The sequence below is a fragment of the Eleutherodactylus coqui genome, chromosome 4 (genome assembly GCF_035609145.1).
Source record: "Eleutherodactylus coqui strain aEleCoq1 chromosome 4, aEleCoq1.hap1, whole genome shotgun sequence".
NCBI lineage: Eukaryota > Metazoa > Chordata > Amphibia > Anura > Eleutherodactylidae > Eleutherodactylus > Eleutherodactylus coqui.
In genome coordinates, this window is record NC_089840.1 from 33512550 (window position 1) to 33531069 (window position 18520).

Consider the following 18520-nt stretch of genomic DNA (forward strand, 5'->3'; position numbering starts at 1 on the left):
TATTTTGCGCGTCTAAAAATCGTTCATCTGAATGCTTCAATAGGAAACCATTGGTTCTGATAGACGCGTTCTTTTTGCGTGGCTATTTGTGCGCAAAAAAGCCACTCGTCTGAAAGAGGCCTTACTAACATCTGAGCACGATCCTGTTCTTACTCAGAATTCTCCCACTGAAGTGAATGAGACTCTGCCTTTAACCCCTTAACGATCAGGGGGTTTTGGTCCTTTAGGAATTTTACCCATGTGATGGTTTTATTGCCCTATTTTTTTTCAACTGCAAATATTCCTTTTTTTTCTATCTTTTTTTCACTGACTTTTTTCCATTTTTCCTTTTCAGTTTTTAAAAGATTTTTTTTTAAATTCATATTTATTTTTTGAAACTAGTATAGTTACGCTAAAATAAAGTACAGGAATGCGTTCCTCATTTTGTTTTGAACATTTTGGTATACAATATAGTTTTGGATTACAGGGTACATACGGCAATGGTTTTGCTTGGTGTCGGTTTTGGGTCATTTTCTTTTTTTTATGCATATTTTTTTATTTTATTCTCTAATTTTTTTACATTTATTTTTGTAACCATTTATTTTTTACCATCTATGTCCCCCATGATGTCATATAAGACCTCTGGAGGACATTCATATGGTATTTTTTTTTTTTTTTCATACTTTTCCCCTGTAGCTGATGCATCCATAGGAGCTGCAATTACAGGGGAAAACATTTCCCTGTAGTAACAGTAGTCCCTGAGAGAGCTGATCTGGATCTGCAAAGACCCTGCAGCTCTGCTTTGACAGAGGGCACCTGGTGGTCAGGTGATTGCCGGGTCAAATATTGCAATTAATACTTTCACTTTCACTCTTTAGTACATAGCATACATTGAGCGCTATGTAGCCTGGAAAGGAGAAGGCAGAAGTAGTTAAAAAATGCTTCTACCTTCCCCTCCAGGTCCTTGGCTGTGTCTGACAGCCAAAGACCTGACCTGCTCTTGATTGCAGGAGCAGAGGCTTTAATCCTGTGCCCTACTTCTGGCGAACAGCTGATTGGTGGTGTTCCTGGGTGACAGACTCCCAATAATTTACTATCGATGACCTATACTGAGAACAGGCCCACAATTGTTTCCAACCGGACGACGACTTGAACAACTAAGTTCCAATACTGTCCAAGAGAAGATATGAGCACAGCTGCCTCCTTGTGGCATCTCTGATACAGTGCATCTCATGCTCCTTTTCCTTCAAGCTCTCTGGAGTATAATATATAGATGATTAATCAGGAAGAACTGTGATACACTATGATTATTACTGGTGACTCATTTAAGAGGGGTAATGGAGGTCGTATAGGTTGGATAGGTTGTATAGCTCGTATAGGTCGTCTCTCAACTCAGCCAAAAACAGATAGAAGGAACAACTGCAGAGAACTTTAACCATTAACTTATATCAGAGCGCCAAAACAGCCAGGTCAAAATATCCAGCGTATGTGTTCCTTATCAGTTTTCTGCAGGCTTAATTTCTTGAGCCTTGGCAGCAGGGCCGGCCGGGCTCTCTTGGTGGCCAAGGAAGAGTTTATAGGAAGCCTCCCCTCTCGGCTCCAGAAATTCCCCTGTGATTGGCATTTGTGGTGCTGCAGATTTTAGCTTCATTCAGTGGGACTAATTTGACATGGGTTCCCCATGCAATCTGCATCACAAAGTCACATCTCATCCCCTTTTTTTCGCAATGCAGATTTACAATCAGCGCGCCTCAGAATCCGCGCTCTATAGACTCCGACATGCAAACTACGGATTACAACTCAAATGAAGGTGGCACTTTTTGATGGATTTGATATGGAATCAGCGCCGATTTGTAACACCTGGATGTTGTATGATGGCGCAGTGGTGACAGACAGAGGTGAGCACCGTCTTCCATCCTCATGTCAACATTGGATAGGGGCGGTCAAGACTCGGGAGGAGAGGAAGGAGAATCACGGACGCACACTGAACCCGGAGTGACTTCAGTTTGAACTTCACAACCATGGACCGGTTTCTGACACCAGGGGTGGGACTCACAGCGTGGCCTGGCCACGATGAGACCAGCGTCTTTCATCCTCACGTCAACACTGAATATGAGCAGTCAGGAGTCGGGAGGACAGGAAGGAGAATCACGGCCGCACTCTGGATCGGGAGTGACTAAATGAGTCAGTTAGTCATAGAGCTGCAAGTGCCACCCACTGCCTCGTCATCTGTATGAGCCAACAACCTCGCCTCCTCTAGATTCAATCTGCACCGGCCTCCCTTAGCCTTTATAGCCATCCAGGGCCGTGGGTTGGACACCTCTGGTCTAGACAGTCCAATGTCCTTACAGTGAGCAAATACTTATATTTGGATCTATAGAATTCATACTCCACATAACCAGTACAAAGTACAAAGGGCCCTGCATGGCTACTTACCTCTCTTACATGCCTCATGTATTGGTGATGCAACATCACATACTGCATGCGGACTGGCCCCGTACTGTAAAAGTAAATTGACACAAGTCACACTGCCGCTAACGCAAGCATTGAATATTGGGGTTCTCCAGTTGATGTCCGGGCTAATGACCTGGAAGAGAAACAATCACAGAGCAGAGTGCATTATTAAACCATTGTAAACATTTTTTTTTAAACTGGAAATAATGAATTTGTGAAAGAAAGAAAAAAAATTACGTTTCCAAGAAAAGCCTCTTAAAGGGAAGGTGTCACTGAAATAATACAGAACAACGGAAAGTCTGAGATTTCTAAGTCATAGATTAAAATAAAGCGCTTTGATGCCTTAAGAGCAGCTTCAAAGGGGCGTATGCCTCAGCAAAACATATTGGTGCTATGAACGAGCAGTGTATTTTACTGTGTGTTTTTTGTCCATGGGACACAACCACGCCCCAATTTAAATGGCTGTTTAGGGCAATAAGTTTGAGATGTGTTCTTTACAACTTATCCCTATAATGTAAGGAGCTGTAAGACCATCTCACATGTACGGAACGCTGACAGGATACAAATCCCCAGCACACAGCAGGACTATAAGGTCCCGGGGACATTCACATGTTCCATGTCTGATGTTGTGCACCTGATGATGTGCAGTGAATGTCCTGCTGTGGAGCTTTATGTTGGAGAAACAGGACAAAAACTGAAAGCCAGGATGAAATCTCATCGCCACACAATTCGAAAGGGAAAGACTGAATTACCTGTGGCAAAACATTTTTGTGGTCACGTACACAACATAGAGCAGATTGAAGGGCAACTTCAAGTCGCAGCATCACAGAAGAATTTGGGAGTATACATTTATGGACATTTTTGATACCCTCAAAAATAGAATGAACCTTGGAGCGGGGTTCTTGTATTAGTGGAGAATATGAAAGGTGTGAAGGAGGTCAAGAGGGTTGTCCTTAAGGAGAGCACCCAGGGGGTGTGTAGAGACACCTGGGGGGGTGAGTGGGTTGAGGGATGGCATCGTCTCTCCTCAAGGAAAGCACCCAGAAGGGGTGCTATTCCAATCATTGTTTTACAGACTTGGTAAAAACTCATACATTGATTTGAAGGAATTCTGCCATTCAATAGGTGGCGCTGCAGAGGTATTGTCCCATCTTCCTTGTTTGCAGGTCTGAAGGAGAGATTTCACATTCTTTTCACATTGCTTGTCACTGGACTAATTATTTACTGTTATGGTCATCCCTCCCTGGTATTTATCTAAATGCTATTAATCCCAACATTTCTGTGCCGTCTTACCCTCTGTCTCTGGTATTTATCTAATGCAAATTAAGTTCACCATGTTCATGCCCTCCCGTGTGATCATGTGCTATAGTAAATATGTCCTTAGTTTTGTTCTAATATGCCTGAGGAAGGACCCTGAGTGGTCCAAAAGCTTGCTGTAACATCATGTATTTTTGTTAGCCATTAAAAGGTATCATATCTACAAGATTACTTGGTTTTTCTGACTGAGAACAATCACATTTTGGTCTACTGGCTAACACCGTACCAACCCTTTTTTTTTCCCGTTAAAGTGGAAAGCACTAAATTCGTCAGTTATGTTTTCAGGGTGGTAAATTTTAACACCCAAACTATTAGATCTCAGTGGATTTTAACTCTCCCTTGCAGCTGTTTACCTAGGTTAGTCATCAATCTTGATGGCGTGTTAAATGAAGAGTAAAACGACATATGAGAGAGTTTCAGAATATTATAGTAATCCTCTAGAAGTGCGAGCTTTAAATTATGTTGTAATTTTAATAATTCTTTATGAAGAGAATCTGAAGGGGAAGACTGTAGCAGTTGCTCCAGGTTGGCAATTTGAATGAGAAGGTCGTTGATGTCAGGGTGTGCTGCCTGGATCTGTAGTACTAAGGTTCCTAGCAGCACATCCCACAGGTGGGGTTAATTGAGCTGGTTGGGTGTGGTATTCTCCAGCAGCCAATCCCCTTTAGTCTGCAGCACATAAGAACCAGCATCTCTCAGTAGTTGAGGCTGGTCTTGCACTGTTTGGATGTATCTGTCTTGTTCCCAATCCGATCTGTGTTTACATATAGGTTTCTTGTGTCTCTCTGCTTCCCTGGACACCTGTAGTCCTAGTCTGTAGCACATGCAGCTCCCCTTTTCCCTTCCCCTGACAGGTGCGGCCTCCAAATGTCTTATGTCTCTCTCTGTGTTAGTTGGTGGATCCCTGACACAGTTCCCTATGTCAGTTCGGTGGCTGACGGTCTATCCTCCTGGTATGAGAACACTTTAGACTTGCTGTGTGACCTGTGTTCTGTTCCTGTCCTGTTACAGCTTGCTGTGTGACCGGTGTTCTGTTCCTGTCCTGTTACAGCTTGCTGTGTGACCGGTGTTATATTCCTGTCCTGCTGCAGCTTGCTGTGTGACCTGTGTTCTGTTCCTGTCCTGTTGCAGCTTGCTGTGTGACCTGTGTTCTGTTCCTGTCCTGTTGCAGTTTGCTGTGTGACCTGTGTTCTGTTCCTGTCCTGTTGCAGCTTGCTGTGTGACCTGTGTTCTGTTCCTGTCCTGTTGCAGCTTGCTGTGTGACCTGTGTTCTGTTCCTGTCCTGTTGCAGCTTGCTGTGTAACCTGTGTCTGGTGCCACTGGACTCCTGGTTAGTGTAGGCACTAGTGGTATAGCCAGGAGCCGTGAAGTGGCCCGCTAGCTTCCACGTTTTCATCAAAATGTCAACTAATACCTGGTATTTATATATAGCTTATCACCTGTTACTAGTGGTTGCATTTTGCCTGCTGTATGCTATGTTTTCTGGCTGTGTGTGTCCTGTTGTTTTGTCCCTTTCATTGTTGCATCTGTATGTGTCCTGTTCTGGTGGCGTAGTTCCTAGGAGTAGCCAGGGCCCAGATCCGAAGATGGCTGGGCCACCCTTTATTCGGGCGATGTCCCCGCTTAGGTAGGGCCATGTCATCCGCCCTGTAGCACAGGGCCAGTTTGCCTGAATCCTGTGTACGTACCCGTCTCTTTGGTCACGACTGTGTGGGCCCCGTTCTTAGTTTGCCCACACGATCCTAACAGTTGACATTTGATTGTTTTTCCCTCTTGTGTTGTGCGTTATAAATTGAAAATATATATCCGTTTAAGGGATCACATTAAGTGAGAAATATTTCTTTAGTGAGTTTGTAATAATGTTTCTATAGTGGAAAATTTTCATGAGAAAAATATTATTTCTCCAGGGTCTGGCATGCCACGCGAGAGAATCTAGAGAGACAGTAACTGCGATAGGAGAGTGGTCAGACAATGTGGTGGTACCTTTTTGAGAGCACCTGACAGAGTTAAGAGTCCATCTATCTGTTAAGATTACGTCAATGCGAGAAAAGGATCTATGATGTGGAGAAAAAGAAGTGTGTTCCTTAGAGCAGGGGTCCCCAACCACCGGTCCACGGACCGCGGCCGGGCCGTTAGGAGGTCAGCGCCGGTCCGCGGAACTTTTCTTCTAAACACAAGGCCCGCGTGCCAAATCAGTCCTGCTGCCTTGTGCTGTGTGGCCCGCGGCGTGCCGATGCCGCTGACCACTGAGGCGATTACCAGTGGGGGCGCCGCAGCTCCCCGCTGGTAATCGCGCTGGTCCCGGCACACACTGACCTCAGTGTGCAACCAGGAACCTCCTCCCCGAGTCCCCTGCTCATTAGTTCCACAGGAGAGGACTCGGGGAGGAAGCGTGCAGGGCTGCACACTGACGTCCGGGCAAGCAGAGAGGGACCGACGCTGACAGTGGGGAGGAGGTAAGTATATGGGTTGGGGGGGGCTGGTTATTACTGAGGGGTGGGGGCTGCCTGTTACTGGGGGTGGGGCTGCCTGTTACTGGGGGGGTGGGCTGCTTACAACTGGGGGGGGCTGCTTACTACTGGGGGTGGCTGCTTATTACTGGGGGGCTGCTTACAATTGGGGGGGACTGCTTACTACTGGGGGGCTGCCTGTTACTGGGTGGGGGCTGCTTACTACGGGGGGGGGGCTGCTTGCTACCGGGGGGAGCTGCTTACAACTGGGGGGAGCTGCTTACAACTGGGGGGAGCTGCTTACAACTGGGGGGGGGCTGCTTAGTACTGGGGGGCTACTTACTACTGGGGGGGCTACTTACTACTGGGGGGGCTGCTTATTACTGGGGGGGCTGCTTATTACTGGGGGGGCTGCTTATTACTGGGAGGTGGCTGCTTATTACTGGGGGGGTGGCTGCTTATTACTGGGGGGGCTGCCTATTACTGAGGGGGGGGGCTGCTTATTACTGGGGGTGGGGGCTACTTATTACAGGGGGAGGGGCTGCTAATTACTGGGGGGGCTGTCTATTACTGGGGGGGAGATAAATTATATGCTGCTCTATGTGTGTGCTGGGGGGAGATAAATTATATGCTGCCCTACGTGTGTGCTGGGGGGGGGGAGATAAATTATATGCTGCCCTATGTGTGTGCTGGGGGGGAGATAAATTATATGCTGCCCTATGTGTGTGCTGGGGGGGGGGATAAATTATATGCTGCCCTATGTGTGTGCTGGGGGGGAGATAAATTATATGCTGCCCTATGTGTGTGCTGGGGGGGAGATAAATTATATGCTGCCCTATGTGTGTGCTGGGGGGAGATAAATTATATGCTGCCCTATGTGTGTGCTGGGGGGGAGATAAATTATATGCTGCCCTATGTGTGTGCTGGGGGGGGGGAATAGATTATATACTGCCCTATGTGTGTGCTGCCAGGCAGGGGGGGGGGTATATTATACTGCCCTATGTGTGTACTGCCAGGACATTCTAAATGTCATAATTGAATAAGTATGCACTAAACTCCAACCCCCTTCATAACCCCGCCCCATATAACCAAAGCCCCACCCATGTCCCACCCCACCCTGCCGGGCCTTGTAAAATGTTCTTGCTTGAAGCCGGTCCCCGGTGCCAAAAAGGTTGGGGACCACTGCCTTAGAGGAAGCATTTAAGCATCAAAACATGTCATATAGCGCTTCTTGATGAAGCCAGGGTGCAAGAATGGGAGAACTTCTATTTGCGTGGCCTGTAGAGTTCAAGATTTTATCTGGGATGACCTTAAAATTGCTGCACATAATAAAGTTGCCCTTTTGAATCTTTTGTATTTTCTTGATAGTTTTATAGAAAAATCTAATCTGGGAGGAATTCGGAGAGTAAATATTCATTAAAGTGATTGGTATGTGTTTATAGATCGGGACAAGACAATGAATCTTCCAATAGAAATGTATATTAGTTTTTTAAGAAAGGTCATGTCACGGATTAGAAGGGTGACGGTGGTTTGGTGGTTTACAGGCCCAACAGTCACCAACCTGTGATGTACGGCACCCAGGGTTAGACTTATTTCTAGCTCCCTAAATCCTGCACTCCTGCAAGATGGTGCCCGAATCACACCCTACAAGGTCTAGAACACCCCAACACACCTCGCTGAAACCACAAACCGCTTCCGATAGGTAGGTCAACCACCTCGGTTTCCACCACCTGACACACAATTAACACACTTTAAAATTAAGGATCCCTTAAAACATTGAAGGACGACTAATAAAATTTTAAGCTTTAGTCTAAAAGGGCTATTAGTGCTTAGAGAAAAATACACAAAAGAAGATTTACATAGAAAGTTAAGGAGCTTAAAAATACAAACAAAACAGTATAACTTAGGGGCATAACTAAAGGCTCAGGGGCCCTGATGCAAAATGTGAACTGGGCCCCCCTCTATCTGTATCTGTACCCGTACCCATACCTAAACCATGCTGCACGGAGACATAACTTGAAGCTTCTGGGCCCCAATGCAAAACCTGTAACAGGGCCCCCAACTATAATGCTTTATTCATAGTACTGGGTTCCCTATATGGAGAAGAGAGGCCTTATGGGTCCCCTAAGGCTCCTGGGCCCGGGTGCAACCGCATCCCCTGCATCCTCTATAGTTACGCCCCTGGTATAACACAATGGGATAAAATAAGAGGAAATACCAGTTCATCATGTTGTTTCAAATAGTCCTGGGTGAGGAGTCAGACTGCACTTAGATGCCACTCCTGGGTCTGACAAATTGAGGAGGGGACCCTCTTAGTTTTAAAGACTTCATAGAGCCACACCTCTGCTGGCCTTCTATATCATCGAAAGGTATGCTGAGTATATGCGTAATTCATCTGGATGGAATCCAGATTTAATATATTGGCCATATTTTCCCAAGAGGCATTCCAATAGGGGAACTATGGCCGCCATGTTTCATATCATGAATCCACCTAGTCGTGGATACCAAACATGATATGATAGACTATGATGCGATTCCGTGGGTAGCACAGTGACTGGAGTGAATGCACTGGGTCCACGGTACCCTCACAGTTCTGAAAATATAACCACTGTTGGGCTGGCAACTTCAGATGACACATAATCATCATTATACATTTCTCCTCTGATAAACACAGTATTAAGGCTGTGTGCCACAATGTCTGCACCGCGTATATTGGACACAGGGTGAAAGACAAATGGTCCTTGAATATAGTAATTGACATTTTCTTTTAACATGGTAACTTCCCAGCAAAAGGCTTCCTTGCTGGTCCCAGAAGAGCACAATACATCAAAGACCCCCTCTATTGCAGGTGTAAATGGATGGGAATGAATATTGATGAACTCTACTTGGCCAAAAATATACTTAACCATATGTCTAGGTCAACTCAACTTTCCCCAGACCAGATATGTGGCAGATTGACACAGAAAGATGGGCGGCAATCTGCCAGTATTATTACATCACAGGTCAAAATGAACATTTTCACTAAATGCAATCAGGACTCCTGCCTGTTTTTTTATCTGAACATGGCATGAATCTTTTTGGGAATTTTTTATGAGAAATTTCTGGACTTGAGGATGATGCAAAGTGGGTTTCCTGTAAATACATTATATCAGCTTTATTAGTTAGAGCATCCTTCCAAACTTAGGATCTCTTAAAATGGGAATTAAGCCCTTTCGTATCAATGAGAGAATTTTAAGTGACATAGAATATATGGAGAACGTGATGAGGGTAGTAGAACACTGTAGTTCTCCCCAAGTGGATGAAAGGCCAGGCAAGCCGGACTCCAAAGGACCCAGGAAGCGAAAAAAAGATAAACAACTGGGGGACATATGTCCTGGCAGGAAACAATGCCTGCATAGTGTGGGAGAAGAGTTTGCCTGACGAGAAAGGTGCCTCCTTAAAATGGACATATGTTAGATATTATCTCAACGGGGTGAAGTCTTCTAAGACCACTCCTGGGTTCATTTGGTGGATCTTTTTCTTGCTTGCATCCTTGCTGGTGATAGATCAGTAAACAGATGAATGTCCGTGAAAGGGCTTGGAAGGAAGTAAGCTTGGGTTAAGTTGGCTTCAAACATTAAAGTTATCTTGACATGAAAAAGGTGTATTCTGACTATAGCGTCACGATGCATATGGCATCCTTCGTATTAGGGAGCTGTCCCTGTAAATCATTAAAAGTTTATAATTTGGTACATTGCTTTTCTGGGGTTCCTGAGGGGGACTCAGTATGTCCCACAGGAGACTTTCCTGGGCGCCATCTTAGCTGGGTGAAGGGCACTCTGTATAGGGAAGGCATTTTTGTTATTCATCCTTTTGAGTGAAATGGTAGGACTTATATGTGCCTAAGTCTTTAGTGAGTCCAGCGGGGATTCCTCTGGTCTAGGAGAGGATCTGTCTGAGGCTCCCTCTCCCCCATGAGAGCCGCTAGAATAGGAGGAAATGGAGGTTTTAGTCCCAGAGTTGCGCTGGGCTCTGAGCACAGCAAAACATTTGGCAAGGTCCTTAGTTTGCACCTTAGAAGTCCTTTAGCGGGTCATATCAGCGCCCTCCAAGAGTGGATGCAGGGGAAGTTGCTGTAGGAGGAAGCAGCCAAGCAGAGCTCAGAGAGAAGTGGCCATCTTGGCAAGTAGTCAGGCCACGCTCCCCTCGTTGGGGTCTTTTGAAGCTTTACAAGGACAGGAGGAACATCACAGATTCTTCTCCCCTCTCTGCAGCCTGCCAGTATATCTCCACTCTCCTCCTTCACAGAGACTGAAGTGAGAGCTGCAAGTTCAGTATATGCAGTACCCACTCCAATGTGGTCTAGCTCCGGCTAGAACGTGTCTAGAGCAGTAATTCTTGGCTTTAGAATAAGTTCCAAAATGCTACTCTAGCTGTGATGTAGCTGGAGGTAGAGCCCTTAGGCTCTGATAGTAGCCGCCTCCTATGAAGTCCGAGTATTTTTCACGGACACTGGGAAAAAGAGTGCCCTACTTTTATGGACTGTCCAGAAATTTCTGGACATTTGGTAACCTTGCTTTACTGTAGTTATCATTATCCTATCTCTAATGCTACTACAGGGCCAACTTTGTAGAATTACTACTGACCTACCTTAGCTCCATGTTTCAATAGGATAGCGGCACAACCATGATGACCCCCTAGGCAAGCTTCATGAAGTGGAGTCACGTGATCTGCTGTGATCAGATTTACACTGTATCCCTTTGGAGAGGGAAAAAAACACAATATAATGTGAAGTATTGATGCAATCAATAGCTATTCTGACACTGCTCCATCTAATAGTATTAAACATGTTGGTTAGAATATTGACATGGTACAATAAGTGATCGTGGTCACTATGGCGGTGTGGATCAGGAGGTCTATGTAGGTGAGCATTAATGTAAAGACACATCGGGGATGATTTGTTACTGTAGTACGAAAATCTGGGGTGCAATTCAAATAAATTAGACTTCTTTCACACTTGTGTTGTGGGTTCCATTTTCCTGCTTCATTATGAGAGCAGGAAAACGGAATCCACTGGCTGAACGAATCTGTCTTATGATGGAACCAAACGGCGCAGAATGAACCTTATTGAATATAATGGGGTCCGTTCAATTTTCATCCGGCTGACCACCATTTTTCCGGATGAAATAGAGCAGCATGCTATTTCATCCAGGATTTTTATGGAAATCAGTGATGGAAGCTCCAAACTGAACCTCTGATGCTGTTGTGAATACCTTAGATGGCCAGGATACAAGAAGTGGTTATATACACAGTATATGCACGTACTTATACACTATATGGACAAAAGTATTTAGACACTGCTTGTTTTTCTGAACAAGTGCTTTATTCTTCTGTTTAGTAACATGTGGGCCCTCCTTCCTCTTTTATTGCAGCGGCCGCGTCAAGGCGTACTTTCCACAAGTTCTCTGTAAGGCTTCCTGTCTACGGGCAAATTGTAATTGCGTTTCCGCAACGATAATCCGACCGCGGGGAACGCAATGAATGCTTTTCCTAGCATTGCTATGGAAAGCGCAGGCCCCCTGTCCACGAGCGGAGAATCATAGTGCTTTTCCGCTCGCGGCCAGCAATTCGAAGCGTTCTGCGAATTTCCGTGATTCTCTGCGGTCAGCCTATCTGTCAGATAGCCTGACAGCTGAGATCCGCCTGCAGGCTCCTGCTCCCGGGCGGCGAATCCCACGGTGGCGATTTCGCAACGCCCGTGGGCAGGCAGCCTAAGTCTGGGCAGGAATAGCCATTCCTCGTGGCAGGTTGTGAGAAGAGATTGTTGTAAGGATGGGCGTGGGTGGCAGTGTCGTACCCGTCGCTCCAGTTCGTCCCACAAGGGCTCGATCCGTTGAATGACAGGTCTTATTCACGCCAGTATTTAGCCACACACAAAAAAAAAATTGCACAAAAATTGCGACCCTTCAAAGCATCGGATTCCAAAGTATTCATCAGATGAACAATTTTTGGGCATGTAAAATAGCACTTACGTAACCGTTTTTGGTCGCCAATTTTATACGCCACGTCAAAAGATAGGTCTTGCCCTATCTTTTGCCGAGATACGCGGGAAGCTTCTGTGGAGAGGAAGGGAGTTACCCTGTTGAGAAAAGAACACAGCTGGCCGGATTTAAGCATTATCAGTCATTCTGAGGATTTTACAACGATCAATGTTTTTTGCGCTTCTGCGTATTTTCCTGCCAATACACAGCAGCGACCCATGTGAATGGCGATCGCAAAAGCGCATACGGTCATGTGAATAAGGCCATACAGGGACACGATGCAGAATTAGGCTGGGTTCACACGGGGCGGATTTGCCGCGGAAATTCCGTCCGGAATTTTGCCGCGGCAAATCCGCCTGCGGGCGCTAATCCCGGGATTAGCCAGCCATGTGAACGATATTTCTCAGAAATCTCGTCCACACGGGACCGCAAATCCGCCACAGCGAAGCTGGCAGAAGCCGCCACTGCGGCGCGGATTAGCCGGCCGCAGCATGCTCATTCTTTTTCTTCCTCCGTTGCGGCCGCGCTCTCCTCTATGGGAGCGCTGGCTGCAGCGGAAGAGCGAGCGGCCGGGCCGCTTTAAAACCCGCAGGTTTTGAAGCAGCGCTTCTCCTGGCGGAAATCTCGCGTTTTTTCTCTGCGGCCAAACCGCGAGATTTCCGCCGGGATTCCGCTGTGTGGGAACCCAGGCTTATAGACTTTTACACAGCATCATTACGTCAGAATCTAAACCCTGGGCCAGTGCGGAATCACACTTTGTTGGCATGGAGCATAGCTGCAACTGAGTATGGCCGACTTCACATCTGCGCTGGAGGTTCCATCGCAGATCCGCCACAAAATACCGTAAGAAATAGCGCTGCATGCAGTACTTTGTCTTTCAGTAAAATGCAGGGCAGCTGAGTGGAAACTGAATGGACCCCATTATAGTCCATAGGGCTTGTTCGCCGTTGTTCGGTTCCATCACAAGATGGATCCGTTTGGCCAGGGAGGTTCCCATTTCCTGCTCCCCGAACGAAGCAAGTAACCAGAACCAGATGTGAAAGCAGCCTGCCCGTACCAAACACCACCTACTGGAGCTGCTGCGTCTGGTAAACCCTGTAGAGGACTTTTGTGATTTGTGGGGGTCCCAGCTGGGTACATAACGGCTTTATTACCTGGGTAATTAATTTGTGGAGAGTCACTTGTCGTCCATGTGTTGAGGCTTCATGTAATAGAGACCAATCAGACACAAAGTCTGCAGAGAAAGAAAGAAACGTTGTAACACATCACACAACATCCCTCAATACATCCAACAGTACGAGTCACATTATTATGCCCACCTTCCATATTTGACGTGGGCAGAGTGTAGCCCATGAAGGATATGTTGTGCCGTGGGCTGACTTGGTGGGTATAAGGTGTGCGATAGGCTACTCACATATCGCTCGTTGTTGTCAGGGGAAAGGGCGATTTATAAGAGTTGCAAAAAGCGATAATTATTGGCATTTAGGCCAAGGGTGGCGGTATTTCTCAAAGAACGCGTTGCTATGGCGAAAGTGTATCGTGAACGGACAATCGTAAGTGGCATCATTGGAAATAGCTGATATGGAAACTGTGGACCACCATGTGCCATTGGTGACCGTCGGCTATGAAGCTGCGCGAGGACCAACCGACACAGTGGAGCAGCTGACCATGAAAATGAACCAGGGGGCTACCGGACGTGTGTCTACCGCAACAGTTCAGCCATCCTACTGCATATGCGGCCCCGAAGCAGATGGATGGACACTGCATCTACGCTAACAAAGGCGCATCAGAAGAAAAGGCTTCAATTTGGACTGCAGTATTGGAATTGGACCCCAGCTGATTGGCAAGTGGGTGGAATTACAATTTCCGCCGAACGGATGGATGTTGATGTGTCAGGCGAAAAAAACATCAGAGAACAAATCCCCTGCGGCCATCGCTGGAAGAACACAAGTTGGTGGCGGTAGTGTTATGGTCTGGGCCGCTCATCCATGTTTAAGGCGCTCTGAACCGATCTGGTTATGAATCCATCCTTGGCACACATACATACTGCTTGTCTTCCCGGGGGCAGATGGGATCTTCCAGCAAGATAATGCAACACGTCACATGACTACAAATGTCCAACAATGGTTGGAAGAGACGACCAAGAAAGCCAAGTACTTCCCTGTCCCCTTATTCTCAAGATGTGAACCCAACTGAGCATCTGTGGGACACCTCAATAGAGCTGAGCGAGTACCTGCCCGCTCGAGACAAAAGGTTCGGGTGCCGGTGGCGGGCAGGGAGCTGCGGGAGAGAGCGGGGAGGAACAGAGGGGAGATCTCTCTCTCCCTCTCTCCCCCCCGCTCCCTCCTGCTGACTGCTGCTACTCACCGCTCCCCCGTGTCGGAGCCTAAAAGAAAAACAGTCTTGTTGCCCTTAGCAACCAATCACAGCGCAGCTCTCATTTCATATTCTGCTCTTGGAAAATGAAAGCTGCGCTGTGATTGGTTGCTAAGGGCAACAGAGGCTGTTTTTCTTTCAGGCAATTTCATAAATCTGTCCCACAATGTTTTCTGTAGGGAGACGCCCATAAAAATGCTGGGAGTTGTAGTTCTCTCATATTATACACCCCCCCCCTCACCCTCATGTCTTTTGATATCACATAATAGCAGCCTAGACATGCTGGGCGTTGTAGTTCTAATCTCCTATACTTCCCTGCAATAGCCTATGATATCACATAATAAGATTTGCTGGGAGTTGTAGTTCTTTTCTCTTTTACTTCATCCATGCAATGCCCTCTGATATCATATAACAGCCTGGGCATGCTGGGAGTTGTAGTTCTCTTTTATTCTCTCCCTGTAATGTCCTCTGATAACTAGTAATAACAGCCTAGGCATGCTGGGAGTTGTAGTTACATTCTTTTATATCTCCTCCCTGTAACGTCTTCTAATGTCTCATATTAACAGACTGGACATGCTGGGACTTGTAGTTCTCTTATATTTCCTCCTTGCAATTTCTTCTGATATCTAATAACACCTCGGACATGCTGGGAGTTGTAGTTCCCGGCTTCTATATAGGGATGTAGCTGCGGAGGAGGGCATGTGCCCATTAACCCTCTCTGCTAGTGTTCTGTCTTCTTAACTCTTTCCTTGCCTTAGTTTTTCAAGAATGTGGCCATTAACACTTTCACTACCTTTTCAATGTTTATGAAACCTCATAGGCTAAAGAGTGATTTAAATCGGGGCGCTCTCGTGTCCCGTGCGCAAAAAATCATGCCCTGCGTGCCGAAAGAAGTGCATTAAAATATGCCGACGCTCACACAAAAAAGCCTCGTTCATAGCCCAAATGCGTTGCTGTGAGTCGCGCACAATTGCTCATACACCCGTGTGAACCCAACCGTTCAGCCGTGCAAATACACCACGCGTTTGTGTGACTGCAATGCGTTTACGCTGGCATATTATGCCTACTCCAGCGTGTATATGCATGCGCAAATGCACCGCATTTTGGTGCACACAAAAAAATACCCGCAAAATCCCATTGATTTTGTACATATATGTGCAGCAAAGATGCGGGTTTTCTGTATATGTCGTGTGTATTTATGCAAGGCCATTAATTCAAATGGGCCCTTGTGGTGCGAAAATGCCAAGATAGGAGTTGGTGATCACACATCACATTATATGCTGCATAAATCCCCCCGTATGAAGAAGCCCTCAGGGGGCCTTCACAGGTAACAGAATATCCCTCCGTGCAGAAAATCCGCATGTCTAACGGATTGTGAAGTCGTCCCCTTCCCAACCCATATTATTCGCCTCCCACCCAGCCAACCCCCAAAGCAGTCTGTCTGCACCCGGTTATCTCTTCCTTCTGGGGAAGACTCTGACCTTGGCTTATATTCCCCGTCATTGTTACAAGATTTGTTAAACAGTCAGATGTAGACTCGCAGGTCCAGTCGGTGCTTTTCGGTTCCGTTAAAAGAGCTCCACCCTCTGCCCTTACGCCATTGCGTACAAGAAGCTGGTGGAGGCAGGGGCGTAACTATAGAGGGTGCAGGGGATGCGGTTGCACCCGGGCCCAGGAGCCTTAGGGGCCCATAAGGCCTCTCTTCTCCATATAGGGAGCCCAGGACTATGAATAAAGCATTATAGTTGGGGGTCCTGTTACAGGTTTTGCATTGGGGCCCAGGAGCTTCAGGTTATGTCTCTGTGCAGCATGGTTTAGGTATGGGTACGGGTACAGATACAGATAGAGGGGGGCAGCTCACGTTTTGCATCAGGGCCCCTGAGCCTTTAGTTACGCCCCTGGGTGGAGGGTACAGATTGCTCCAGAGCCGTCAGATGAAGTACCAGGAGCTCTATGGTACGGGTGAGTGACGTCACCGCCGGCTTGTTGGCTCTCGTGCAGCCTGTTTAGACATACAGATACATTGTTGGCTCGTTCAAATGAGAATCGTTCCGCATTGTTTAGTCTTTGGTTGTAAGTGACCGAGAGGTGCTCCCCTTCACCGGCTCTCTGCCTCTCTCCCCCCTCTCCAGCTGTTTGCAATGGGAGGGGACGGAGCTAAGCTCCCACCCCCTGTCCACAGCCAGCAATGGGAGGGGCAGGGGCGGAGCTAAACTTCTGCCCCTTCCTATTGCAAACAGCCACATACAAGAACAACAAGGGTGTCAGCAGCACCAAATGCATCCAAAATAAGCTGAACAGGTCATCTGCAGCGCTCACTGTGGTCTAGATCCAGGTTAAACTACCAGAAGTAATCATGTGAAAGAAGTTGATGTAGGCAGCAGTTGCGGTGCAAATGCAACACGGTCTTTATTCCTCCCAAAATGTGACGTTTCGATTCATAAATGAATATCTAAGGGCAATGTGTCATTGGCTGAGCGCTCAGCCAATAGCTAAGCAGTAGCTGCTATTGGCTGAGCCCTCAGCCAATCTGCACAGCCCTTTCAGGAGGCGGGGATTTTTAAATCCCCGACTGCTGAAAGAGCTTAATAGCAGTGCAGGGGAGCCGCCAGGAGGACGCGTCTGAGCGCCAGAGAGGTGAGTAATTTTTTGCAGATTATCGGGGAAGGGCTTATATTTTAAGCCCTTCCCCGATAATCTTACTGCGGGGCTTGCCAAAGCAGTGCTTTCAATGGGATCGGCCGCAGTGCCGATCCCATTGAAAGCAATAGGATAGAATGCCACAGACTTCTGCCACAGCTGTCACAGCTGTGGCAGAAGTCCGCGGCATTCTCCCTATGTTTTCAATAGGGCTAGCGCTGCTGCCGCTCGCCCCATTGAAACCATTAGCTATATGCCGGTTCTATACCGGTGTCTTTCTTGCGCTGCGAGGCGAGAGTTTTCTCGTGCTCTCGCAGCGCAAGAGAGAAAATATCGCTACTGAGTGTCCACCCTAAGTCTGTCTGTGTGTATGTATATGTATAGTAACTAGAGATGAGCACCAGCTTTAAATGAGCGCGCTTATCTTGAATAGTAACGTTTTTTGTTTTTTTGGGGAGAGGGTGATATCGCTTTTCGCTTCAGGCAGCAGAAGAATGGGTGCACCCCCGAGTATGTAGCAGCGGGCCTCAGGTCCTGTCTGTCTTATTGTACACAACTGTTTATATGCTAAGTCTGGTAACTGTTTCTTCAATGTTCTGTGCCTCCTAGATGCCAGTTGGGAGTGGCGGATGGTATAGAGCAGAGACTGTGGACTGACAGTGGGAGATTCCCAAGCTGCGTGTGAGCTGTATGAATAAAGGTTACTGGTTCAGACAGCAATGTGGTCCACTCCCGGTGGGATGACAAAGCAAGGAGTTGGCGAGGCCTGGGAATGAGTCACTGCCATCCCAGCTTTTCCTCCTGGGGATGCCAAATCCTGCAGACTCCTCTGGAGTCTTTGTCCGAACCTGTGCAAGGTATCCCTGGCTGGATATACCTTAACAGGTAAGCAAACCCTACAAAAGCTAATTCAGCACCCCTGTTACAGACGGTGCAAGCTCACTTCAAGAATGTACTCATTACATTCCTGCACCTTCTTCTGCTTCCGCTCTGAACTTTATGCACTAGTAAGTGTGGCCGACCCTTATCCTGTGCAACCCATACACAACTATTGTCCAATCAGGAAGCAGCCTGCATTATTTAAACTCGTTATTGTCTAGTGCCAGTGTAGTGACCCAGAGTTAGGGTCCCTCCAGCACTTGGGGTCTGTTTGTCTTTTGTGAAAGTTAGTCTGTGTTTGGTGTATGTGTTGGTGTCATCAACCTTGATGAAGTCTGTTTGTTTGCTCCCCTAACCTGCTGTGGGTGATGTGATTGATTTTCGAGGAGTTGGGGAGGAGTTAAG

General features: G+C 47.0%; 1 protein-coding gene across 3 annotated transcripts in view; it reads right to left on the reverse strand.

The window, feature by feature from the left end:
• LOC136625178 (ankyrin repeat and SOCS box protein 9-like) overlaps positions 1-18520 on the reverse strand; it is a 44352-nt gene that overhangs the window by 14652 nt on the left and 11180 nt on the right. For 2 of the 3 annotated variants that reach the window (XM_066599190.1, XM_066599191.1), the window contains 3 exons: positions 13375-13454; positions 10830-10937; positions 2416-2566 (listed from right to left, as the gene is read on the reverse strand). In XM_066599190.1, the coding sequence (XP_066455287.1) occupies positions 2416-2566; positions 10830-10937; positions 13375-13454 (339 nt within the window). The remainder of the gene's footprint in view (positions 1-2415; positions 2567-10829; positions 10938-13374; positions 13455-18520) is intronic. The other variant, XM_066599192.1, reaches the window with a different exon arrangement.